The sequence below is a fragment of the Aptenodytes forsteri genome, unplaced genomic scaffold, assembly GCF_000699145.1.
Source record: "Aptenodytes forsteri isolate BGI_AS27 unplaced genomic scaffold, ASM69914v1 Scaffold29, whole genome shotgun sequence".
NCBI lineage: Eukaryota > Metazoa > Chordata > Aves > Sphenisciformes > Spheniscidae > Aptenodytes > Aptenodytes forsteri.
The window spans coordinates 2141351-2168255 of record NW_008794520.1 but is presented as its reverse complement, the minus strand read 5'-3'; the positions used below and the strand labels follow the sequence as shown (position 1 = coordinate 2168255).

The 26905-nt window shown below is 42.1% G+C and overlaps 3 protein-coding genes across 3 annotated transcripts in view; 2 read left to right on the top strand and 1 right to left on the bottom strand.

Annotated features, from left to right (window-relative positions):
- Positions 1-7: 7 nt before the first annotated feature.
- On the top strand, positions 8-1918 carry LOC109279837 (centrosomal protein of 70 kDa-like). The gene is made up of 5 exons (XM_019475049.1): positions 8-39; positions 533-632; positions 795-918; positions 1250-1430; positions 1745-1918. The coding sequence occupies exons 1-5, from the start codon at positions 31-33 to the stop codon at positions 1916-1918; spliced, it is 588 nt and encodes a 195-aa protein (XP_019330594.1). The 5' UTR covers positions 8-30.
- Positions 1919-4362: 2444 nt separating this feature from the next.
- CEP70 (centrosomal protein 70) lies at positions 4363-11451 on the top strand. Its single transcript, XM_019475043.1, has 9 exons — positions 4363-4490; positions 4846-4920; positions 6032-6134; positions 6798-6968; positions 7627-7773; positions 8304-8472; positions 9736-9850; positions 10795-10874; positions 11267-11451. The coding sequence occupies exons 1-9, from the start codon at positions 4363-4365 to the stop codon at positions 11326-11328; spliced, it is 1050 nt and encodes a 349-aa protein (XP_019330588.1). The 3' UTR covers positions 11329-11451.
- A 1286-nt stretch (positions 11452-12737) lies between these two features.
- ESYT3 (extended synaptotagmin 3) overlaps positions 12738-26905 on the bottom strand; it is a 47363-nt gene continuing 33195 nt past the window's right edge. Inside the window, exons 12-24 of the mRNA XM_009290983.2 lie at positions 26456-26504; positions 25717-25806; positions 24784-24846; positions 22794-22862; positions 21459-21524; positions 19973-20059; positions 18982-19131; positions 18004-18446; positions 16735-16824; positions 16030-16161; positions 14366-14471; positions 13691-13740; positions 12738-12774 (exon numbers count right to left, since the gene is read on the bottom strand). Coding sequence (XP_009289258.2) covers positions 12738-12774; positions 13691-13740; positions 14366-14471; positions 16030-16161; positions 16735-16824; positions 18004-18446; positions 18982-19131; positions 19973-20059; positions 21459-21524; positions 22794-22862; positions 24784-24846; positions 25717-25806; positions 26456-26504 — 1432 coding nt within the window. The remainder of the gene's footprint in view (positions 12775-13690; positions 13741-14365; positions 14472-16029; positions 16162-16734; positions 16825-18003; positions 18447-18981; positions 19132-19972; positions 20060-21458; positions 21525-22793; positions 22863-24783; positions 24847-25716; positions 25807-26455; positions 26505-26905) is intronic.

Below are 26905 nucleotides of genomic sequence, written 5' to 3'. Positions count from 1 at the left end.
CCGGCGGTCCGGGAGCGGGCGTCCCTCGCCATGACAGAGGTACCGTGGTGGTCCTGAGGTGGCTGTTGTTATCGCTTGTTAGTTAAAAACAGAACAGAAAGAAAACAAACAAACAATAAACTCCCAAAGCAGGCACCCGCGTTCTCTGAGGGCTTCTCTCGGGGCTGGGGCAGGGGGTCGAGGCCCACTGCACCCCCGGTGCGTTGGTTACCCGAGGGCCGGTTGTCTGGGTTTTTTAAAAAGGTACATTTTGCTCATTGCACGTATTTCTCCTTCTAATAGCGATCAGAAAAACTGAGTATTCTGTATATTGTTAAGTACACTTTTTCCCAGTATTTTTTGCAGATCCTGTTGGAAGGTCTCACAAGTCCTCCTATAGTGGCTGGGGCTTCTTGGGGGCTTGGGGTTGGTTTGTTTTTATTTGGGGGCATTTGGTATCCTCCACTGCCTGCACAACAGGAAGGACAGGAGACCGTGAGCTGGTCTTGAGAACTCAGGTTTCTGTCTCTTCTTCCTCTTCTCCCAACTGCAGCAGGAGAAGGCAGAATGGGAGAACTTAAACAAGCTATTAATGCGTCGTGGGTTGAAACCGGTGAGTCTTGCTGCCCCCCAAAGCTGCAGAAATATATCAGGTAAGGAAATGCTAATTTTATATGTCTTTGTATTTGGAAATAGTAAGCCTATGTTCGTAAGGCATCTCTAAAGCCATCACTTCCAAATGGTAGCAGAGATGCTATCTTCTTCAGCTATTAAAAGCCTTTCATTATGACTTTGCTTATTTTATGTATCTCCAGATATGATTGTCTTAGACAGTCAGTCTTCTCTAGGAATAAGACTTGCATTAAAAACGCTGGTGGAAGACACCGACCGACAGCAGAAAATGATGCAGGGGCTTATGGAGGCTAATCGTTACCTTAGGTAAGATGCAGTGGAAGGAACTTAGCTGCTAATGCAAAGCAAAAGTCTTACCAGTGTCCATCTTCTGCCAGGTGGAGCTCTTGTCACACCCGAGGCCTAAGACCTTTTCTCCTGAGATTTTTGTCCAGTATGCAGCAATGTTGGCCTAGTTCCTTTTGAGCTCTTATGTTATTTCATCTGCTGCTTCTTCCCATACCAGCATATTTCCCATATCTGCTGCCACAGGCTATTATTGAGTGTCATCAGATAATGTTTGTCAGGCCTGTACTTCCTTCACTGTATTTAGTGAAATGAGTTTAATTTAAATCAAGGATTTATTTATTTTTTTTAGAGATGAGATACGACAGGAAAGAGGTCGGGCATCTCGACAAGAACAGCGGGCTAATGATTTGGAAAATGTGGTGAAAAACATTAAGTCCAAAATTTGTCAGCTGGAAGATGAGACGATAGCTAAAGTTTGCCAGCAACAGAATCAAGTCAAAGAACTTCAAAAAGACCAACAGGTTTCACAGGTAATTCAGATAGTGCTGTCTAAGGATTCAAACTTTTGACTTTTTTTAAAAGCTCTAAAAATATTTGCATTGATCAAAATAAACATGAGTCTTGGGTTAGTACACTATTTATAGCTAAGACTTTTCAATCTATACAGAATTTTCTAGCGATAACTTAGAAAAATATCTGTATCCTTCTTCTACTGCCTCTTCAGTATGGCTAAAACCCAAGTACAAAGCTTCCTTGGGACCAGGTGCCTACTTGGGCATGTACAGTACAGTCTCCAGCTTGTGGGTTAGAATAATTTCACGATGCTCCCATTATCTCTTCACAGGCAAAGTATCAACAGCAGCAGGAGAAGCTGCAAGAACAGGAAGAGATCATTGCCCGTTTGCAAAAGGAGCTGTGCAAAGTTGGGATGGAGGAGCAACAGCGTGCTGCCACTCAGAACAAAATGTTTTGTCGGTTTTGCAAAAGAGCTCCCAAGTCTCTTCTAGATCAGCAGTAAGCAATTTTCTTATATTGATGAATGACCTGTAACATTAAATGAAGAAACGGATTTTAAAGTAACTACTGTTCTTGATATTTATATGAAAGAAAAAAAAAAAAGCTGGAGACCTTAGGAGTGCAAGCAGAAATATGAATTCTTGTAAAAGTACATCAATGCAGTAATTTTTTCTTGTATAATAAATGTGAGCTGGATAAATTTATGGCAGAAAGTAAAAAAAAAACTGTCAGCCCCTGTATACGCTAGGTGTCAGCAAAGAGAAGGGAATGATTCACTCTACTCTGGAACTGCAGTATCTGCTAGGGTGCTCTTATCCTGGGGTTCTAACATTTTAAAATGTAAATTAAAGAAACAACAAACACCACCCTTCAAAAACAAAACCCAAACCTGTCCAGTTTGCAGTCACTTCTGCAGTGCAACCGGTCTTTGCAACTGCTACTGCAGGCTTGCTGTAAGGCTTCCCAGGTACTTCAGTGGCAGTTCTGAGAAAGTATTCCAAGCCTATGTCTCTTGCGGTAAGACCTCCATAGTTCTGCTATAATCCGAGATTTGCCAATTCTTAGGCCTCAGGTAGCCATCACTTTATTGTGCTGATGTCGCCCGGTTTTCCAGGCCGGTCTAGTAACCTTTACCTGGGAAGCGTTTAAAAGGGTTTGTGTGTGCGCAGCCCTTTTCTCGTGCCCTCACTGCATGAGAAGAAGGATCACTGAATTTGGTTCCCTGTGCTTTCCCATTTGTCTCTCTGAAACAGACAATCTCAGAGTGCTCGAGAGGAAAGGCAGTTTCTCAGCTGTTCAGTTTTTTGTGGCTCTATTTTTTTGCAACCACTTACTTTGAAAGCACTTTTAGTTTCTTTGGAGACAGATCTTCTCAGGCTATGTGGGACCTGTGCTCTCTACCTCCCGCAATGGTCGCTGAGCCCTAGCACTTGGGACTGTGCCATGCTGTTAAGATTGCTGGGTAAACATAGGCGCAAGATGAGGAAGCTGTCAGGAGGATGTAGCTTTTGTCTCCTCTTAAGTAATTTTGCCACTTTTAGTCTAGTGCAGAGTTAATGTCTCTACTTTTCTGTTTTGGAAAACTGTGATTGTGTGTGTTTGGTATGAGAGAGAACCCACTGTTCGACGCAGTCACTTCTGAAGCGCAGTGCAGTTCTGTAAGCTGGCCTGTTCCTGTGGGCTGGTCACAGTATCTTTCAGGCATGATTTTTCTGAGAATATCTGAAATTCAAAATACCATTTTTCCTTTCTTCAGGTTCCTTTGTCTAATCGATTATTATGAATCTCAAATTAGTCAAATGAAAAAGGAGCTAAGGTAGGTCTTATCTAATGCCTTATGGCTCTACTGTTCAAAATTGTTCTTATTCCTCACTGTTCTTAAAGCTTGTAATGGTAAATATTCTGTGTTCCAGATGTCACTAGCATGTAAGAAACAGCAAAGGATTGTAATGGTTGTGGAAGTTTGGATTCATCTGGGGAATAGCTGTCAGTCAGGCTAAGCAGCTGCTCAGTCAGGAGGCCGGGACAGCTAGGAAGTTGGGGGTATTTAGACACTTGAGCTATAATTCTTTTTTTTTTTCTTTTTTTTTTTTTTCCCCCTTCCCCTTTTGCCGTGGTTCACAGGCAGAAGAATTACTGCGTTAGCAGAGCTCAGTGAACTGATTTCCCTAAACAAAAGGAATAGCAGCTTTCCAGCTCTATTGCGGTGCCTACATGGTACAAAGCAACAAGCAGATATCTGAGACATTCCTATAATTTGAGATTATCATCTTTGAAAACCGAAATGGGATTTGCTTGTACTGGAATTTCTCTCGAGGAATAAGTGCATTTAATTAGTATATGAAACAGCTTCCCAGAAATGTCTATTCTGTTTACTTTGCAGTTCATGGAAACACTATTATCATACGTAACTGATAACTAAGCCAACTTAGGTCTTTGAGGTAATGAAATTACAGTAAGCTGAAACAATTTATTTTTCCCAATAGGCAATATAAAAAAGATGAAGACCAAGTACAGAGAGAAGTAAAAAGCAAGGAAGAATTCTTAAATCTAGATGCTACTCCTAATTATAGAGCACTGCTCACGGTACGGAACTGCTAAGAATAAGTCAGTGCAGATCTCTAAACGGTAACCCTTCAAGAGCCACATAAGAAAATACAGGTGTTTGATTTCTATCCCCTTGTTCTTATCATGTCGTCTTAATTTGTAACCTCTCTGGGCAGGGTTCGCTGTCTTTATGCAAAGATTCCGTACTGTGTTGCGAGTCGTCTTTGCTGGGGACTGAATAGACTTCCTTAATCACAGGTTCTCCACCTGCGGTCTAATGCAGCAGGCTCTTGATCATAGTCGACTAATTCCTCATCCATGCTGTCTTGCTATATAGGCAAATGGGAACCCTTCTTAACACATACGTACTTTAAAGTGTTCAAGCTTGTTGATTATGGAATGAGTGAAATAAAAGAAATAACACAGTCTGTGCTGCAGTCTTTCCAGAAACAACTCGTTGAAACAAAAGCCAGGAATGAACAGCTTTTGCTTGAAAATATAAACCTCAAGAAAGATTTGGAAATAAGGTGAGAAAGGATAAGTATCATTCTTTGTAAGGGCACTTCGGTAGACTTTACTTTACAAAGAAAGAAACTGAAAGCACCAGCAATTGTAACAGTATAGTATGAAATCTGCCTTTAAAAGCGATGCATAGAAGATCTGACAGGAACAGTCAACCTTCCCTCCCTATGCTGTTAATCACAACAACTGCTAATGGTTATTTTGCTGTTTTTTCTTGTTGCCACGTAGAAATATTGCAGAATTTCATTTCCAGAATGATGATGTGGCACTGACAAAGCTTTCTTACTCTTTTGCTTGGCTGAGTTTTATAGATACCTTCAAGTGCAAGACATATGATATGGTGCTTTTTCCTTCTAACAGACCAACTGCACAGGAATTAAAACTTTACAAACACCAAGTGAAGAAACTAGAAAAAACTTTAAAGAAAACTATCCAGTAAGTATATTTCTTCAGTAACTCTCATGAATCCTCTGAACTTCTTAATGCAAAGGTACTCTGTAACCTGTAATGTAGGTAGTAGCTTATAAAGCACGTACCTTATCGCCCTTCCTCGGAGCCTGGTTATGGGCAGCAAATGCTACCGTACCTCCGAAGACACCCTGTGAATCTCTGAAATGATGGCATGGTCTCCAAATGGGGGCACAGCAGTGTCTTTTCTACTTTCTTTTGTCTTTCTGGATTTGATTTGAGTGCTATCTCAGGCAATACGGACAGGACCAAACTGTGGTGTTTGCTGCTTCCGTGAGCTATAACGAAAGCTACTGGTTACATTACGGATTATGAATGAGAAAGTATGAGTTGGCAAAATGTTGCAGCTACTGAAATTATGTCCATATTATTCTTAGAAATTGACTTAGTCTTTTTCTGAAACACTGCTAAGAAAATACATTGAAGGTATTAGAGATCCAGGATTGACGAAGTGTTTTTATCTGTAATTTCACTTAATCATTTGCGCATGTGTATACTGAATGCTAAATATTTTATAGCCTGAAAAAGACATCATCACTTAAGCTTTAAAAAAGTTCAGTTCTTCATTTTACATTGTGTATCTTTCAATGGTCTTTTCTCTCATGCAGTGGGTATGACTTAGACGGTAGTTTTAGGGAAGGTCATCTTAGATTTGACAAGAAGGGTAGTGAGCTATATATATAGTAAGCCAGGAAAGATGTTCAAGCAGAAGCAGATAAAGACTGTGAGCATGGAATTTGACCCTTTTGAGTAAAATTCTGGACTTTAAGTCTTCAGCTGTAGTAGAACCTCTGGTAACAGAACAACTGTACATCTGGTGGTGTCCCTTCTCAATTAGCATGCAGTCTGGAGTAACCTCAACCTGGAGACTTGAGATAAATTAATGATATTTACATTAGGTATTATATTCTTCAGCTAGTTCAGTTTGATGGAATTCTATCAGCAGGCATCATAAAATGGAGATTTTACTTTGTAGGTGTAAGTATATGTGCTACATACTACTTTCAGCTTGATTAAAGAACCAGGTATCTCCTGCTACGGCTACCTGTGTAACCCACTGTATGTATTTGGCGTGTAGATCTTCAGGGGGTAGTGCCGGAGAAAGAACAGAAGAAAAGAAGGAACCCGAGAGTATCGCAGGAGTAGATCAGCTGGAGGCAGTTTGCCAGCAATACTTACGGGTATGCAAATTTTATCTGTACTGTGTGTATCTAGCACTGTTACGATGAAATGTAACACATGAGTTTTGTTTAACTATGCAAACTGAAGCATGCTATTTTGAATCTAAGAGTTCATATGAAGTCCTCTACACAACATGCGTAATGTTCTGGATTTGGCAGTTAATGTAGGCTTGTTCTTAATTGTTCTATCTTAGTGTAAACTACCTGAAAATACAGCAAGGAAGCAGAGACTAGGTGGGCAAATGTCAAATCAATGATTTAGCTGAAGTCTCTTCAGGACGGGGGATTTGTTCAAGGTCTTGGGCAAAACAGATCCTTATGTTACGGTTTATAAACATGCCTGATGAGATAGTCTTTTTTTTTTAATTAAAAAAAAAAGCAAATGCAATAAAACTTAGCAAAATGTAAACTGTGGAAGTAACAATGCCTGAAGTGGATAAATGTTAAATATCCCTGAAAGGGAAGTATGTTTGCATTACTTTTACACATCTTCTAGCGAGTATATTTTTAAATCTTTGAATGCATCTGTAAAATTCATCGATAGTAACTTATTGCAGCTATTTATGATTTAATGTTTAGACAATCATGACTGTGGTGGAGAGGGATTTTACTATAAAATGTCATACCTATTTGAGCAATAACACTTGTTATTTGGTGTTGAAGGTTTTGTCCCATATTGATTCTATTTTGCGAAGTCCAAGAGCTCCTCCGTTAATATACAGGCGCAGTAAAGGGCCGGTGCAAAATTGTATTAAAGAGAATGGACAGGAATGCGGATTTGAGCACCTGCCGCTCACTGTGGAAATGTGGGCAGATCAGCTAATGGCCCTGAAGGTAACGCATGGTTGTACTCGGCTTTACCTTCCTCCTTTAATCTGCTGACCACCCCTCGGTCTCTCCCTACATGTAGGGCTTTTTTCTGCGTGTAGCTTTTGTTATTGCCTGACTTGGTGTTAAATTTTAAAAATAATTCTGCTGTCCATTTATATACCACTGTAAAACCATAGTAAAGTGAAAGATGTGCAGCGTGCCTACAGGCCAGAGATACTCCTCTGCGTGGATCGTCTAAATGTTTCTGTTCGCTGGCTGAGTCCCTACGAAGACACTTAAGCTTTAGGGTCGATGTACTTCACACATTAATGATGATGCATTCTCTTTCTTCCAGCACAGTGTCTTGCCAGCACAGTGACTTTTTGCTCTAACTACAAGTGAAGTAATTTTGTTTAAAACCAAACTCTCTGTGACCAACACTTCTTATTTCACTGAACCTATAATATATGAAGTACTTTAATTTTTAGACTACCAGTGTACTTTTCAAATCAAAGAATGTAAGCAAGATACTGTGCTTAAATTCTATGAAAACTAAAACCTTACTGTGTCCAGTACTGGAATGTTTTTGTGTATGAGAAACAGAAAATCTGCCCATTTCTATAATAAAAACAACTTTAAGAAGTTACTAAAATAAGTTGTGTCCCCTCCCTTCTTTTAAAAGGATTTGCATAGGTCCTTGAGAAAACTGTCTCTGGAATTGGTGCCCTGGCACACTGCAGATCCACAGGATAACAGAGAATCCGTACGAGTTGAAGACCTCCAGTTCATAGTAGATGCAATTTTGGAAGAAATAGAAAATAAGGAAAAGGTAATTCTTACCAGGGGTTTATAGGCACAAGTTACGTGGAATTCTTAAATGCGTTCTTCACACAGTGATTAGATTTGCGCATTTGAAAGCCTTGCGGGGTTTAAGAAATAGCTGTTTGAAGATATTCAATAGTCAAAGACCGTTTTAACATAATGGATAAATCGACCTTGGGGAAGACTGCTTTAATCAAAGTCCTTTGACCAACAAGGAATTTGCATTGCCCTGTAGTCTCAGGTGTTATCACGTTCTGTCTGTTTCTCAGTCAGCACTGAGAATGCATAAATGTACTTACTGAGCAACAGAGAAGAAAGCTTTCAAAAGAGTATTTTTGGTTTGCTGGATATTTGTGTCTGAAAACTCTCTGTAAAATACATCTTCAGACTTAAGAATATTTGAAATGCCGTGATTTAATAAGGGAAGTTACAGCCGTTTTTCTTCATAGACTAGTTTTAAGACCGTTTCGCGGTTTAAAAGAATCCTTGCTTTGTTAAGCAGTAACATTGTCGAGTTATTCCTTCTGCTTGCTACAGAACAGCCAGACACCGCCCTTACCAACCCTGTTTGCGATAGTCTCTCACTTCCAGAAGTTGTTTGACGTGAATTCTCTGAATGGCGTTTATCCACGAATGAATGAGGTTTACACAAAGCTTGGGGAAATGACCAACGCTATGAGAAATCTCCACGAGCTCCTGGAACTAGGTAAAGACTTACCACCTAGCATTTGTTCAGGCGTTTCCAAAGGAAGAGGAAAACAAGTGAAAGGCTGATCTCTTCACAGAAAATATGTTGAGCTGCTGAGAAATGAGGAAACTAGGTATACTCTTTGCTGCAAAGATAAAAATAGGTTGCTGTCAATTGGGAGTTTAAATAGCAAAAGCCCATTATTTGTAAGCCTTTAGCAGTTGCTGAGGAATACCAGGGAGGCAGAAGAAAGGAATAACAGATGAAATTGAATCTTTTAAATTTTTTTTTTCCACAAAGCTTTGTTTCCTGTGAGCTGACTTCATAATTCTTCTTGACCATCTTTCATTCTCCACTTGAAAGATATCAAGTTTAAGAAAAAATAACTCAACCTTTGCTGTAGATTTCTACTGAGTAACTCATTCAAGTGTAATTATGTCCAGTCCTCAGAAACTTCCTTCTTACGCTGCTAAACGTAAAAAAAGAAGTTGCTGACTGTCAAAAACTAAGTGCCAGTACTCGGAGGCATACTTAGTTACTTCCCAGTACCTGTTCTCTTCTGGAGAACAGCAGCTGCTGCTGTTCTTGGGTTTAAAGGTCTGGCTGCGCTGTAGGGTGTACAGCCCGAGAGCAAGGCTCCCGGACTACTAAGGTCTTCTGAGCCTCATTCAAGGAGGGAAGCAGTCTTCCTGCCTGCAGCCAGCACAGGAGATGGGGAAGCCTCGTGTCTCCCTAATAATCGCAAACCAATGGAGCTCAAAGGATGCCTTCTCCAAGCCTAGTTCTGAAATTGAGGGAGAAAAGGACAAGGAGCCCGTTACCTTCCATCGCAGCAGTCAAAGCAGGTAAAATCCAATACCGAAACAAGCTCTAGCTGTTAACAAAGTATTTATTGAGCGGGTTCCTTGTTGGCCTAGCCCCTATACTGTGCTTCTGCTGCGTTACAGGAACCTAACGAATAACCCTCTCTCTATACATAACTTCAGCTGGCCGATTTCCACGGACATTGTAGGGTGCACTTCAGCACCATCTCTGCTGTGAAAATACACAGCTCTGACAAGTTTTTTAGCCATTTAAGGATCAGTGGGAGAGTCACCATTCCTGGCTAACATTGGTTTATTTCTGACCGTAGGCACTTTGTTTTCTGTGAACGATGGAACTTGTATGCCTAGATGTGTGAAAAACAAATAAAATCTGGGCACCTGCAAGAATTTGATTGTGTCTAAAATACTTTCCTGTTATTACTGTTATAAGAAACACAAAGTGTTTGTTTTTCCACAGACAGTTCAGCTCCACCCACCGTGGTAGTGGATACTGTTGGGAAACTGTGTGACATAATTAACGAGAACGTGACTGAGCAGGTACAGCAGCTTCTGGGGACCCAAGACATCCACAGGTATGTGGGGCTGTTCCATTGGTGACCATTCTTCAAACATCAAGTTCAGTAATTGAGAGAACTGGCTAAAACCGACACTGAAAGAAACTTTAATAATTTGTTGCAAAGTCAGTGAGCTGTGACAGTAAAGGAGTTACTACTATCCCACATGAAACAAGTCTTGAATACTTTCAAAAGGATAAAGCTGGCAAAGAGAAAAACAAAGGCCAGAAGGTTCCAAAACACCTTGTTGGTTTGCATGGGTAATGTAATCAAATAAGCCTTAATAGGATGTGTGTTTCGTAAGGAGACAAAGCAAATACTGGGCGTGGGTGGGGAGGAGAAAGTGTTGCGAGGTGTCAACTGTAATGTTGACGTGTGTTAGTCGCTACGAGAGTGCATGCCTCAAGCTGCCTACGAGTATTTTGGGAGCTGGACAAATCTTGTTCTGTCCTCAACAGATGACAACATACGCGTACTTGGTAGCGGACTGTAAGAGCTTGCATTCAGCACGGGCTCTGCAAACATACTAAAAATTAACTGCAGCAGGCAGCAAGTCTGACACGTGCCGAGTTAACACCACTAACTCCCTCAACCTTTCTGCACCCCTCACAGTTTTAACTAGAGAATAGCTGCTTATAAAACATTCCTTGCGCCACCCCCAGGCAGTACATTTAGCATACATAGACTAATGTTCCAGCCCCAAAATTACCTGGTACTATGTAAGGAGGAAAGGGTGGATGGATATAGGGCGTAAACAGTGAAATTAGAGATCCTTTTTTGACAGCTAACACTTGTTGGCTGCGGGTTTCAGAACTTGAGAAGACGTTTTTCGTGTAGATGGCTTTATATACTAAGTAGTGGTGTTTTCAGAAAGTCATGACGTAGCATGGTAAAACAGCCAAGGAGATGAACTTGAAATGCCCTTGCACCTTTTATCTGACAGTCTCACTTGCCCATTTCAGTATAATCGATAAGCTAGAAGAACACGAGTGCTTCTTTCCACCATTTCAAGCTCTCATTCAAGACTTGCTCTGTCTTCTAGGTGAGTAATATTTGCAACAGCTGTAATTATCTTCATGCCCGTGCTTCCTCCTAAAACTTTAAATAGCGAACAAGTGTGTTGGTTGCTCCTGGTGTGCTAAAACACCAAGGAGGATGTGAGGGCAGGGGCTAACTTTTGCCTCACTCTCCTCTTCTTTCCATCTTTCCTCAGGAAGTGACCCAAATACTTTTGTTTTCATTGAACGTGGGGTTGCATGTATTCAGTTGTATTACTTGTAACATAAGCTAAATTGAGTTTTTTCCGAAAGCATTAAAAGGCGTGAGGAGCTTATTCGCTAGCTGTATTTTTAACATTTAAGTTAGAATTTTGGCTGAACTTGAAGGTGTTCTAGGTACATACACCTTACCGTTTTGCTTTTCATTCTGTTTCAGAGATCAGGAACCCGGATGATATTTTACCTACTGTGCGAAATTTGAAATTGGTAGCTAGTTGAGAGTTAAATCTTGCTAGAGAAGACTGGAGTATTTTACCTGTGAACGTACCTGTTGATGCATGTGACATTACAGCTACCTCTAGCCTCTGTTCCCCTAATCAAGAGTTTCGGATTTATGTCAAAAAATAAAAGCTGCTGCATTTTTTCATTTTTCTTAATTCTTGTTTCACGGTCAATTTAAGAAAAACTTACTATAACCACTATCGACTGGTCTACTCCATCCCAGAGGGAGAACCAATACATGCTGTATCCGTCTAGGAAACTGAACCCAGCACAAAGCCAGACACACTGCAACCACTAAGGATTGTCAATGTTGCTGACACGGTAAGTATGAGGTAAAGGTGCTCTAACTGCCTTAGCCATAGCACTTTCATCATTTGCCTGTCTTGGTTTTCTGGAGAGCCTATTTTAAACTGTTGTTTACACTTTCAGGTAAGTTCAGGATGCGAGCAAATTGTTATTCGGTGACAGAGTGAAGAGTATTCTTTCTGGTTATGGACCGAGGCAGACTTGATTAATGTAATCTAGGCCAAAAATATTTGAAACTTGCTTCAGGTGGTGGTTTATGGGCTTGTGCCTTGAAGTTACCATGGTCGTATTTTGAAAGGCAGTTTTAGAAAGGCATAGATCAAGTTTCTTATGCAAGACAGTTAGAAGTTTATTGTACAGAAACAAGTACACCAAGCTTCCAAAAATATTTTGGTATATTTTGCTCCGATATTAATAAAGCTTAGTTTACAAAACTCTGCTGTTCCTCAGACAGAATGCTTGACTATCAAGGTTTACAAGATTTTGAAATGTACTGTAACAAAGAACAAAACATGTTAAGGCGTCACAAACTAAAACCTTAATGACATCTTGGTAAACTGACCTCCCTGCTTTTGGAAGCTCACTATATACACACCTGCAGCCACAATCTAAGATACTTTTGAACAGCAGAATATCAACTCAGAAAACAGCTGCTATTAGTCCTAAACAGTTTCTTTCAACAGGTTCTGTAGCCCTACAGCTGGAGAATGCTGTTTAAAAATTTATTCTTTTAAAACGACACTGCTTTCATGTTAAAACATGAATAGGATCCTGGGGAAATGAGACTGCCAAGCAAAGTAATGACGCTTAGCTGACAGTCTAAAATATCTCCAGGTACGACACTTCCTTAAGAGAGTATTCAGAAACAGCAAAAATAAAGGACTGACTGACTATCTAGGGACAAACTATTCCCAATGTGGTTTTTTTGTTTGTTTGTTTTCCTTCAGTGAGAACTAGTCTAAGTAGGATCATTACATTTACATGTCCTGAGCTGGAGACTGCTTCAAGTTTGCAGTGGCTGTTCAAAACACATTAATTACAGGAGATATGTACATTCATATAAAGTTGAAAAATTAGTAACTTCTGTACAGGAGAAGAAATCAATTTTTCTTGCGTCTGCTCCTTGTCAGCTCATACCTGCAAGACAGACACAGTAAGTAATTATAGTAGTTTAGGACTTTCTTTCAAGTTTTAACTGGCACAACAGAGAGAACTTGGGCTGCTTTATCGCTTGTGCTTCACAGGCAGCATGGCAAAGGAGGCTTCAGAGATGGCCTCAAACTTCAGCTCTCTACCAGGAACTTATGGGATGCGTCATTTTTCTCCTACTCCCGTAATTGCCATATCCTTACATGAGACACAGACGCAAGCTGGGCCAGGGGAACCCGGTTTTCCTATCCCACTGGCCAGCGTTGGCTCACTGCCTGCGTGGATGGCAAGCTCCCGGACTACCCACGCTGCATTCCTTGGGCTCCATTGAAGGAGAAAGAAGGAAGAACTACTGTCGTCAACTACAGATGTAGAAGGGGAAGAAAAAAACCCCCCCTAGTTCTTAATCTTTGCCTCAGACCAATGCTTAAGGTTTAAGTCTGAACCACAATGAACATACAAGCAAAACTGCAAGTGGCTTATTATAATAGTTTCTATAAATGCTTTGTAATTAAAGTTTTTATATATATATTGCTGATCAGAGTATTAGTTAAGATCTTTATCAGAGTTAAAATTTGTTGCAAGGTTACTTTAATAAACATAATTCTTTTACTTATGCATCCCAGTGGCTTTTATGGTAACTTAAAATATGCTGAAGACTATAATTGACATACAGGCCTCTTATTAAAACTGTTTCACAGGGCAGGTATTGCACTAGCAACTGGATTAACATACAACTTAGATAAAATGACCAGATTAGTTCAAGTTAGTCCTGCATTTGCAGGTCAAATATTCTTCTTGCTCACCAAAATACACAGCCCATTTACCAGCACTCCAACAGCAGCCATGCAAACTCCCAGCAAAGCAACGAGCGGGGTTTGGAAGTATGGGGAGGAAAACTTACCACTGTGCAAAACCTTTTATTAAGTCCTCCCGTGACAAGTCAATCCGCACCTTTAAAAAGCAAATTTTGTTTCTTTGTATGTTGTCCAGCGTACAAATCGATTAGCTAAGCTGGCACTCACTCCTCCCCAGTCAGACCCACTTTCAAGTTCTAGGGCTGCAGCTCAGGCTCAAGGGAAAACGAGCTTCCTGCGTTCCCCAGGACGCAGGCATTACCCAGCCCCAGCGCTGCCGCTCAGTTTCTTAGCAGCACTACTCAGAAATTTATCTATCACTGAAGAAGTGATTCCGGTTTACTTTTCACAGAACCAAAGCTGTTCACAGAAAGCTTAAAGCACCGTTGGCAAATTCTGGGTTTTAATCACACGTCTTTCTCAGCTTCGTGTTTGCACCGTTGGAGCCATTCCCCAAACGGGCAGCAGCGGATCCCAGGAAACATTTTTATTTCAGGAGCGCCCTTCTGAAATGAAGCAGCACGGCACAGGAATCGTATGAGACCACGCAAGCTTCCACATGGATACAGCCTGATTTCAGATGAAAATCTGGCAGGAAAAAGTTGTTTCCAGATTGCTAGTCCTATTACTGACACTTACTAAGTAGAACCGCACCTGGGGATTACAGGAATCGCTCGCTGCTCAGCTCTATTAAACCAGTAGTGTAACTTCTTTAAACTTACTTTCCCCAGCTCCTTCCTTTCCTGTGAAATGAATGGCCTGCTGTTTTTCACTGCAATGTCCAGTGTCCTTTTCTTGACGTCTTCCAAAGATTCAAAGAATTCAAACCTACAAAGTAAAGTTTTGAAAGGAGAAACTTAAGTCAAAAATTAAAATCCCATAAGCATCAGCGGCCAGAACGCAGTGGCAGAATACAGCATCAGTGGCCAGAACTTTAACAGAGAAGGAAGACACAGAAAAGGCAAGCCTGTAGGTAGCTTTTATTCACATTGTAAGAGATCTCTTCAGGGCCGCGTGAAAGACGACAACACTGTTCTTCAGACTGTTCACCGTGCCAGGGGGAAGGAGGAAAGCATGCATCCATGATGAATGCTATGTCCCATCATTTTCCCCCTTCATGGAAGAGCAGCATGTTTTCCATGCAACTTTTATTACTCAGAGGAAATAGCTGAGCCAACCCCCCAAGTTTACAAAGTAGGCTTATACCACATGAAGGGGAGACAAAGGTTGAAACCTGTGGCAATTAAATTCTTAATGGCTCTGACTCACACCTCTGGCACACATCATCTAATGTCGAGTGAGTTTTGTCCACGCTAAATCACTTCAGTTCTGCCCACCTGAATAGCTCTTCCTCAAGTCAGAGTTGTAAAACAGGTAATGTGTTTTGGAGCTAAGCATTGCTCAGCCGATTATACTTAATTGAGGATGTACAGGACACGTCAATACTGAGGGCGAGGAAAAAGACATGCTGTTCCTAACAGCTGTGCTGGCACTAAAGCAGTGGCCTTACATGAGAATAGGCAGAAGCAAAATCCACAGCTCTGGTGTTCTGATGTTAAGATGAAATATTTTAAAATCTTTTCTCCATTTCTGACCTATACTGACATGTACAGAAATGACCCAACATAGGAAAAAACTGAGTTACCCAAGATCACCTATAATTCACATATTTTTATATGCGTGTACCTTCCTCTAAATATGGGATTAAAACCACCTCACAAAAGAGCTCTATGTCTTTGATTTTGAAGCATTACTTTAAAAAAAAAAAAAGCATTACAACCTTTTGATTTTTTGAAGCATTACTGTGTTTGGTTTTATACAAAACACATTCCATTTCAGCGGCAAAGCTGCGGATGTGCCAACTGTCAGCAAAGAGGTGGGAGCATTTTACCCTGCTCCCACCAGGTCTCAATGGCAACATCCATCCGTCTGTCCAAAGAACAGTCCAGTCTCAAAAGGCTTTGTATTTCTGCCTTTGACTTTTGGAAAGATGTCGGAATAAGCATCGGGCAAAGAAGTATGAACAGAGAAGTAGGCTTTGTGAGGTACCCAAATGGAAAGATTGCCTCTGCAACGATGGGGAGTTAAACATGGGTAGGGGAATGTCTGTGCACAAAGAAGCAAGTGCAGCCCGCCTCTGCCAGGATCAGGGAAGGGGGTGGGAAGAAGGTGTGCCCTCCTACAGCGTGACAGACAACACCATGGGCAGAGCAAGGCCAGCCCTAAGTACTTACAAACCACAGTTCAAGTGCCAATTTTTCAGAAGACCTGCAGATGTTCACATGAGACAATCCTTCAGCGCAACAGGAGCATACCTTATGTAAGCCCTTTCGTTATACAGAGATCGTAACTATTTCAGCAGCAATCATAATTAACATTTTCTTACTTCTCATCGTATTGGGGGTTCAGAGTCTTTTTCTTAACGGAAGTCTTCTTCCTGCTTGCCCATCTTCTATCTGGAAGCAGGTATATACGAACATACGGATCTACTCCACGATTGGAAGAGGGTACTAAGTTTCTGTTAAAAGAAATAGTGTTGACAAGCAAGGCAGGTTCTCCCACTGTGTGTGTCTCTTACAATCAGACCAACCCTTCATGGGTTCATGGGCCAAAAACATTCATCTTGGGAGTCGGAACATAAGCAAATCCAACTTTAAGGATGTGAAGTTAAACAAAATTTTCACTACTGAGTGTGTGGCCACTTATTGGGGTTCCTAAATTAACATTTACACATTCAGTCATAGCTGTCAATCCTTGTCATGATGCCTATCGTGACATGCCAAGACATGCACCTGTTGTCAACACTGTTCCAAGGAAGGTTTGGGTGGATGAAAGTTAAAGTCTCTCTACTGCAGCGAGCACTGCTCACCGGCCACTCTCACAGACCTGCTACTGGCATGGACCAGAGCTGACGGTTTCCACCTGCCTGGGCTTAGTGAGGCTGCATAGATCGAAGCCAGCCAAGGCTAAGGCATCTCAGCTGGGCAGTTTGCGCTGCACGTGGTTCTGCTCCAGCTTTGATGAACGACACAAGCTCAGAGAGCTCTTCCCCTTTCCTTTACAGAGAGATGCAAGCAAACCTAAGCATTACCTGCAGCCATTCACCAGCACGACGAGACTCTGCCTTACGGAGGCATACCGCACTGTGAGCTGAATCTCTCCCAGAGGCATTTCAGTCCCGCTGTAAGACAGTTGCACAGTCAAAGCTTTTAAATACAGCTATTTAACAGACCACACGCACAGACCTAGCAGCACGAAACAGGACACGAGCTTCAGAAGTTGGTGATGCATTTTCAACTAAAACCAGCGGTCAGGGCACTATTCTTCTTTCTGGCATCCTAAGGTTTGCTATCTAGAAAGCAGCTGGACCACAGAGGCTCCACAGAAACAACACTCCTGTTAGTGCCAGCGCTGCCTAGCCAGCCTTCTGTACAGGTACCTGATTTCAGTCCCACAGCATAAGTGGCCAAAAAAGCACCTAACTGGCCTGCTGTAGATGGAGCAGCTAAGTACAGGTTGGCATGTTACACAGCCCCTTCAAGGATATCTGTATATGTGAAATGGGACCTTTTTTATATCTTATTCTGCATGTTATTAAAGTGGTTTCAAATCCAAAACGTTGCTTTAAAATGGCTTTAAAATGGTTCTAAGTGAGGCCCTGTTCAGAGCTAGAGAATTTGCCAGTCCGGAAGTACTAGATTGAACAGCTGGAGCTGGGTTTGATGTTCAGATTGATAACTGCTCTCTTAATTGAGATGGACCTTCTTTGCTACTTCAGTTCATTAAGGATTCTACTAGCTCCATTCTGCGCCCCAGGAGAGACAGATCCGGCTCTTCGTCCTCCTCGACGGAGCAGACTACCTGCAGCCTCACACTTAGCACTTGTGGGAAGCACAAGCACACTTATCCACACAAACTTGGTTCACAGCATTATGAGAGTCTTACAATTTGTTGGATAAAACACAGCATCCAAAATTTTAAGCAGCCAGATATGCTTATCAAGAGTTTATGTTTTTACAGAAGTGGGATATTCAGATTTCCAATATCCTGTTGCTAAAATCATGAGTGTTATGGGAGCCAGGATATTCTGTGAGAGGCTCTTAAACAACATAAAGCCAACACATGCAGCACCTCTTAGGAGAGCCAGAGAAGGAAATGCTTTCACTTTACACCTGATGTGATAGTGACCCTGTAATTTACTTTGCTGTTGACTGGAATACTTAGGTCAATTCTTCGTAAGGTGATTTGAGACCCAAGACTCCAAATGACTTAGCAGTCTTGAATTCAACTGTAGGCAACAGCGATCTGTAAAACCTAAACCTTCCCAAAAGAAGAACAATTCAGCTGGAAGAACACCTACTTATGAAGGTCCAGATTGCTGCTACTTAATTCAAAGCAAGAAGAAGGCAGAGAACCCAGCGAAGCAACACTGGGTGCAAGCCTCAGTTCCTGTACGACTGGCAACGTGGGCACTACCGCTGCTCTGGTATGCAACGCTGATGATGGGTGATGCTCTGGATTTTGCTCACGCTCTGCCTCATTAAGGCCAGCAACAGTTTCACTTGGTACAGCTGCTGCTGAATTGTCATTTGTGTCCAGGTCTTCTCTGCTGTCCTTTTTCAGCAGGGATTCAAGTGCTGCAGAGTCTTTGCTCACAGGAGGTACCTTTGAGACTTCTGGTTTTGGTGGGGAGACAAACTTTTGCTGGTTTCCACCCTTCTCCACGACACGCACAGGACCTTGCTTTGAGGCATTGACACCAGCCTTGACCCTTTGTGGATCGGGTTCTTCAACATTCAAGGCCTAAAAATCACCAGGGAGAGAAATGAGTGCTGCTCCCAAAGCACGGGGGTTAATGCCAGCATTATCACCTAGGATGAAATTTTGCCACAAAACTCTAACAGCAGGAATCTGCCATTAGAGATGAGAGAGGCCTATGGCATTAGCTGTGATGTTCTCCTCCCTTGTCCTACTCTGTATGTATTTAACAATGTCTAAACACTGATCCAGAACACGATGAGAAAACAATTCCTAAGCATCGGTCTCTTACTGTTTAGCAGCTTTGATTTCCCCAGCTTAGATTTTCCCAGTCCAACTCTATTGTCACGAGAGGGTTTCCAGCAATGGCACTGCACTAAGTTTTAGGAAGCCTCAGGGATACCTCTCAGCTCCACCACTCACTTTTAAGTGCACTTAAAGACCTTGTTACACTTCTACTTTCTACTCATCTGTGAAGCGAAGCTGCATTTCTCCACACCCACCTTTCATCTCTTTTGCCTGGTTAGAATTGGATGCTTCCGCTGGGGAAGCCGAGTGAATATGGCAAAGAACAACTTACCCGCAACACAAGTTTCATCTTAATGAAGCTGTCTGAACTGGAATGATCCAGATGAAATCTCTGATCCAGGGTCATGCTTGGGTCCTTAAGTAAGTGGGAGAGACACACCACTGAAGTTCCCAGGGCACTATCCCGATCCTTGTCTTTTATCTGGGGGGGGGGGCAAAGTTTTTATTAGATGGCAAACTGGAAAGCATACCACTGGGAACAGCAAAGTAAGAAGGTATTTCAGACAGAGACCAAAATCAGCTTATTTACTTCAGGACATACTATCAACTATGGTTACTTCCAAATGGGTGATGCCAATATTTCAGGAGTGTAACAAATTAGTATGTTTGGAGTAAAAATCCCATCTCTAACTATGCAAAGAAGGAACTGCCTTAGCAGAAAAACTAGGCCCTGGGATTTACTTGACCTTCCTTACTTGCTCTGGGGAAAATGTCCCAGGCAGCTGGGATGACAACTGGTCTAAACCTTTACAAGCTTTTTAGGTAAGTTTGTTTAGCCTATTTAACCTCAATACACCTTCTAAGTTCAAATCCACTTCTCTAGCCAAGTGAACAGCCATAGAACTGGCTGTGACTGCAATGTATGCTACTGAGATACAGGATTTCTTAACGAGCCAAAATACCAAGGTGAAGAGATAGGACTCTGGTTGAGAATTATGAAGGCTGCGATTTCTGACAGCAAAATATTCATGGCTTTACTACACACAGACCTGTATAAAACCTCCTTTCCGCTTTGCAGCCAGAAATGTCCCATGTTTTGAACTAAGATATTATGCATTACATGATCCTAGAGCAAAGGTAGATACCAGCATCATCTACCAGAGAATCGCCTGTGCAACAACAGGTGCTTCTTCCACCTTTTAAGTAGGAGGACCTCAGTACAAGCACACAGAAACAATGAGCACTGAGATCACATCCACCATAAAAGAGGTGTCTTCCTATGGATATGCACTTGGTCTTCAAAGGAAAGGCTTTTCTCTCACCTCAACATGGAGTGACTGGGAATGAGCACTGTGGACAAAGAAGGTGAAAGCCTGGCCCCACGTGGGATCTTTGCTGAAATTGCAGGTCTGCAAGAAGAAGATTGTGGCATATATGTTAGCTCATTCTGTAAGCAGCAAAGAATACCATGACACCAATCACCAGAGAGGGTCACGGTGACCCTCTTGTTTTATTCGGTGATGCTACACCCCAGCTGTATGGAGAGAGTGAAATTTCCAGGTCAGAAGCATGCAGAAGCAACGTCTCTGGCAAAACCAGAACAAGTTCTGTGGGGCGTGGAAATGCCGAAGAACAAGTCTGGTGAGCTGCAGTTGGCCCCAACCAGTGCTGCCTGGACCAGCAGCCTGCCTCACCTGCAGCGAGGCACCTCTCCCTCCCTCCCACCTCTCCACCCAGGGAGCCAGAGCACTGCTTCCAGCCTGCAGGCACCCAGAGCCAGCTCCCAAAGCTGCAGCAAGCTAGTGGGGAACGGTAGGAAAGCTAGAGGGGCAGTCTGAGGGGGCATAGAGCTCGTGGGAAGAGTAGGAGGGCACAGCTTCAGTGCCACCCACTTCAAGGATGAAAGAGCATGGAAAGCACCTGCGGGGGCTGTGGTTGAGGCTGCTCTGTAAACCAGTTGCTTCTGCCAGGCCACAAGTGCTGGCAGCAAGGGGAAAGGAGCAGGGGAAAGCTGGAAGTCTGTCCTAGCTTGGGAGAGGCAGGTGATGTGGTGGGGAAAAGGGAAAGCCAAAAAAGGTAAAAATGCAAGCAGAACCCAATTTCTGGATGGAGCAGGTGGAAGAAACAAAGGAAAATAGGTGCCAGTCCCGTATGCTCCTGTGTAGCAAACAGGGTTCATTCCTATTTGTTGGGTGTCCAAAAGAACATAGGGCTGCCCTCATCCGCATCCAGCTACGGGGCAATAACACGGCAGCTACTGGGAGGGCAGAACTCTGCTGTTGCTCGTACTCATCAGGCAAAAGTAAGTATTAAATAATGAAAAAGGAACCAAAAGCGAAGTGGAGGAGATCTGGATACATCTTGTCCAGGTAAAAAAAAAAATCAGTAAAACTGTGAAACACAGGAGCCAGGAGGCTCTGATGAGGGAACAAATGCCAGTTTGATGCAAATGACACTCTGCCCTGAGAAAGCATGAGCCAGATTGGAGACCTATCATTTTTTCCTCTTCAACCCTCGTAGAACTAGAGTGTCTTGACCAATATGACCTCGTGGCCATGAGCACAAAAACATACATCTGTACAGCAGCTGATCAGACACCCACTAATCAAGCAAAACTCAGTGACAGTGCTTCCACATGCTGGTTGACTCCCACCTCCCAGCCTCCGCAGCTATCACCATAACTACAGCTCTTCACATCAGCTTCACTAGTCCTACCCTTCCTAGGGGTACCCCCAAGGGGCTACTTGGAGATAGTCACCCATAAAACAGAAAGGATTCAAGAAAAGCAGAAGAGTCAAACAGCCTCACCTTGCTTTTCTGAGTCTTGTTTCCTACTGTGAGCAGGACAAAGGAGGAAGGTTCTCGTTCCATCTTCTGTTAATTAATACAAGGAAAAAAAAAGAAAGCAGAAAAAAAAAAAGAGACGAGACATTTATAGTTTACAGGAAGCAATATCAAGTCACTACTCTTACTTGAAATAAGTTGCTGGAAACCTGACAATAGTTTTCAGACACAAGATGTCTGAAGAGTGCAGTACACAGGAAAGATTCCAGCCATAACACAGCAGTCTTACCCTCTACAATCAAGAGTACACATTTAAGCCAAAGTTTTATATATTTAGGTTTCAATAGGTGAGCAGTTAAAAATTTGTCAGAAGCTGGGAGGAAACAGAGAAAAGAGTTGAAGGCTCAGTGGGAAGTCTTCATCATTCCTGAATGAAACAGGACTCTCAGAACTGGTTTCCAAGGCTCAGGACTTGCTGTAAAGCAGCTACAAGCGAGTCTTCGGCATCAAGTAACAATTCCTTTCCAGAAGCAGTAATACTGAACCTCTCGTACTGTGCTTCTCTGCACTAATGCTATAGAAATAAAGGCTGAGGATCTGGTCTTGGCACAACATTGTATACAAAGTGGATACAACGAAGTCCAGAATTAAGGATTATCTAATGTGATGTGTATTACAGTGCTGGTAACTCGTCTAAATTGTAAAGACTGCATTTAAGAGGGGAGCTACTCTGAGAGAATGGGAAGCTCTATCCATTGCTCAAAGCTGTGGTTGTGTGTAGCTTGTTCAAGAAAAAAGGGAGAAAGACATTCTTCCCTATACCCACCATTTACATCGCAGTAGCAAAATGCAGTATTTGGGGGAGGAAAAGTAAACAGAAGCAAAGAGAGAGGAGGCATGAATGCCAGAGTGGCTTCTGAATCCCTCTAAAACTGAGGGGGAAGGAATCTGGTGGTCAGGTCTCCAATGGACAGGAAGGTTACCACAAACAAGCATATTCCTCCCATCCCAATGTGGGAGGTCAAGCTGGAGCAGCTCAGCATGGAAAGAACGCCTGCAGCAGCAGAAAGGATAACATGACTTGGTCTGATGTCTGGAGGCTCTCTGTCCAAAGTACAAAATAAAAATAAAGACAACCCCACACATGATCAAATATTTCTGTGCTGCATTCCCCCTTGGACCTCTTAGACTTTCACTGGGGTGGGGGTGGGCTTTCAATCACTATTTTGAACCCCTGGTCACTTAGATTCTGACGGTGGAGAGATTATTTCTTTTTAACCGCAGCTAGTTTCAGTTGCTACGATACCGCATAATCCAGAATGTTGTTTTGCAAGCATGGGAGAAGAATATAAATCTTACCTTGAGGTACTTGTTATTTTTGATCTTCTTTGCTCCACATTCACCATTCGAATACTCAAAGTGGTTTTTCTGAATTAGTAAGAAAGTATTTAAAAACAATTAATTTGTGGGCTTTAAAAAAAAAAAGTTAGGAGTGAAGGCTGCCTGCATGTGGTTTGTACTTACTGGAAGGTTGAAGGCGCTGTCCAAGTAGACTATCAGAATAGCTGTATACAGACCCTTCTTATCCTGTGAAGGCCAGGAAAGATAAAACAAAACAAAACACAAGGTAGGCATGATGACCCATCAAGGACAACGCAAAGCACAACACAAATTCAAAGGACAGTTTCTGAAAGCTAAGCAGCTCTTCACTTTTCTCCTGAAACTTGCAATTTAGAGGAGCACAAGCCAATACAGCACGACAGTTTTAAGCAGACCAGTAAGAAGAGGTGTAAGTCTTTTCAATTCACTGGCCTTAATGCTCTTCAATCTCTCTAGTGCAGAACTGGTTGGATTCCCCAGTGCAGCAAGACACCTAAAAACACGCTCAACCACATACATCAAGATCAGTAATCCAGTGTCAGGATTTGTTTCCAAGCCTGGAAACAAATTTTATTCACTTCAGGGGAACTCAAATGCTTTTGCTTGACTATGAAGCAACAGCATCCTTGGGAGATGGGCTTTATCCAAGTAATTCTGTTGGACAAGTAAGACACCATTTGGAACCATGGCTCTACCACACACCAGTGCTGGGTATTTGTCTATGACTAGTACAGGTTATAGACAGGGGTCCTACACAGACCCTAGATGAAGAGAGAAGGGAAAAATTATCAAAGGAGGGAACTGTGAGAAGCCACTTTGCAGTGAGTCACACAGAGCTTTGCTAATTCAAGCAAAAAGAGCTGCCAGATTTGAGTTACTCCTGAATTACCAAGGGACCTGGGGCAAGCAAACGCTCTTCCTCTTCAGCAGGGGCAGGGGGGGAAAAATCACATCAAAACTTTGTCAGACAAAAATAAACTCCCATGAAATTTTCCCTGTAAAATTTCCCTAATTTTACACACTCCTTTGTTGATCACTGGACAGGGATCAGAGTATCTGAATCCTTTAAGCAAATATACTCACCTCATGTAGCTTTTCTTGGTCATTTACTAGTGAAAGCCACTCCAGTTTTAAATGCAAGTGTCCGCTTGTTGTCTTACTTAAGGGAAACCACTAAATGGAGACAACAAAGAGTAACTTGAGTACTATGAGGCAGAATAATTTTTATATGTTGCAGTCTGAGACTTATGTACAATAGACGATATGAATTGTGCTTTGAGCGCCTTAGCTTGCATTTTTGACACTTAAGATTGTAGCATGTCCATCTACTTAGAAACACGAGCCAGAAAAAATGAAAATAAGATACCCATATACATGCAAAGCACATGGATATTTCCAACCAGCAGCAGCACAAGACAGGCACCCTTGCATTGTTTGCAGAGTGCTGGGTTGCAGGATGAACCACAGTAAGATCGGATCATTTCTTCCCTCAGCAATCAGACTGCTTCACCAAATTTTATCTGTAGCCTTGTGCAAAACATTTTGTACATACAGGACACGAGATATCAACACAAGATACCCTACTGCTGGCTCAGTGCAACCTCAGGGCTGTCTGAGGTTGCCAGCTTGATTAAAAGATTATTGTAATGGCTACTTTAAGTTTTCTGAACGAAGGTATTTTCTTTTTGTGAAAATACCACAGTGCAAGTGTGCAAGGAAGCTTTAAGCACACAGAAACAATGTAGTAGCAGAGGGAGAGCACAAATGAGTACATGTAAGCATACACCACCAACCACATTTAGAAATAAGCTGTGGTCTTTACCTCATCAACAGTTCTGTCACTCATTACATCAACTAGGCTTATAAGCAAGCTGAAAGACAAAAAGCAAACATTTTAGTGTATATTTAGGCATACAGCAAAAAAAAAAAAGTTAGGAGTGAAGGCTGCCTGCATGTGGTTTGTACTTACTGGAAGGTTGAAGGCGCTGTCCAAGTAGACTATCAGAATAGCTGTATACAGACCCTTCTTATCCTGTGAAGGCCAGGAAAGATAAAACAAAACAAAACACAAGGTAGGCATGATGACCCATCAAGGACAACGCAAAGCACAACACAAATTCAAAGCACAGTTTCTGAAAGCTAAGCAGCTCTTCACTTTTCTCCTGAAACTTGCAATTTAGAGGAGCACAAGCCAATACAGCACGACAGTTTTAAGCAGACCAGTAAGAAGAGGTGTAAGTCTTTTCAATTCACTGGCCTTAATGCTCTTCAATCTCTCTAGTGCAGAACTGGTTGGATTCCCCAGTGCAGCAAGACACCTAAAAACACGCTCAACCACATACATCAAGATCAGTAATCCAGTGTCAGGATTTGTTTCCAAGCCTGGAAACAAATTTTATTCACTTCAGGGGAACTCAAATGCTTTTGCTTGACTATGAAGCAACAGCATCCTTGGGAGATGGGCTTTATCCAAGTAATTCTGTTGGACAAGTAAGACACCATTTGGAACCATGGCTCTACCACACACCAGTGCTGGGTATTTGTCTATGACTAGTACAGGTTATAGACAGGGGTCCTACACAGACCCTAGATGAAGAGAGAAGGGAAAAATTATCAAAGGAGGGAACTGTGAGAAGCCACTTTGCAGTGAGTCACACAGAGCTTTGCTAATTCAAGCAAAAAGAGCTGCCAGATTTGAGTTACTCCTGAATTACCAAGGGACCTGGGGCAAGCAAACGCTCTTCCTCTTCAGCAGGGGCAGGGGGGGAAAAATCACATCAAAACTTTGTCAGACAAAAATAAACTCCCATGAGTTTCCCTGGGGTTCCTAATTTTACACACTCCTTTGTTGATCACTGGACAGGGATCAGAGTATCTGAATCCTTTAAGCAAATATACTCACCTCATGTAGCTTTTCTTGGTCATTTACTAGTGAAAGCCACTCCAGTTTTAAATGCAAGTGTCCGCTTGTTGTCTTACTTAAGGGAAACCACTAAATGGAGACAACAAAGAGTAACTTGAGTACTATGAGGCAGAATAATTTTTATATGTTGCAGTCTGAGACTTATGTACAATAGACGATATGAATTGTGCTTTGAGCGCCTTAGCTTGCATTTTTGACACTTAAGATTGTAGCATGTCCATCTACTTAGAAACACGAGCCAGAAAAAATGAAAATAAGATACCCATATACATGCAAAGTACATGGATATTTCCAACCAGCAGCAGCACAAGACAGGCACCCTTGCATTGTTTGCAGAGTGCTGGGTTGCAGGATGAACCACAGTAAGATCGGATCATTTCTTCCCTCAGCAATCAGACTGCTTCACCAAATTTTATCTGTAGCCTTGTGCAAAACATTTTGTACATACAGGACACGAGATATCAACACAAGATACCCTACTGCTGGCTCAGTGCAACCTCAGGGCTGTCTGAGGTTGCCAGCTTGATTAAAAGATTATTGTAATGGCTACTTTAAGTTTTCTGAACGAAGGTATTTTCTTTTTGTGAAAATACCACAGTGCAAGTGTGCAAGGAAGCTTTAAGCACACAGAAACAATGTAGTAGCAGAGGGAGAGCACAAATGAGTACATGTAAGCATACACCACCAACCACATTTAGAAATAAGCTGTGGTCTTTACCTCATCAACAGTTCTGTCACTCATTACATCAACTAGGCTTATAAGCAAGCTGAAAGACAAAAAGCAAACATTTTAGTGTATATTTAGGCATACAGCATACTGCTGTTAGGGGGAGAAGAAACCACCACCAAAAAAGCCCACACTCAAATCTGTTCCAAAGAACAAGAACTCCGCATTACCTGTGTGTGTGTGCGCTGGAACGCACTTACACTTCTGAAGTCTCCCCCTTGAAATACTTCCAAAACTAAAATAAATTTGAAGTAAGTCTCAAGTCGTGTAGTAACTATCACTTCTAATGGCTTCCTAGGATTCCCTGCAGGAGTCTGGGACCATTCTCTATCTCGTTCAAAGTTATTTGCACTAGGAACTAATAACTTGGTATCAATATCTCGACAAAGGGAATCACTTCCTTCAATATTAAATTTCTGGTATGAATAACCTGGGTGTCCC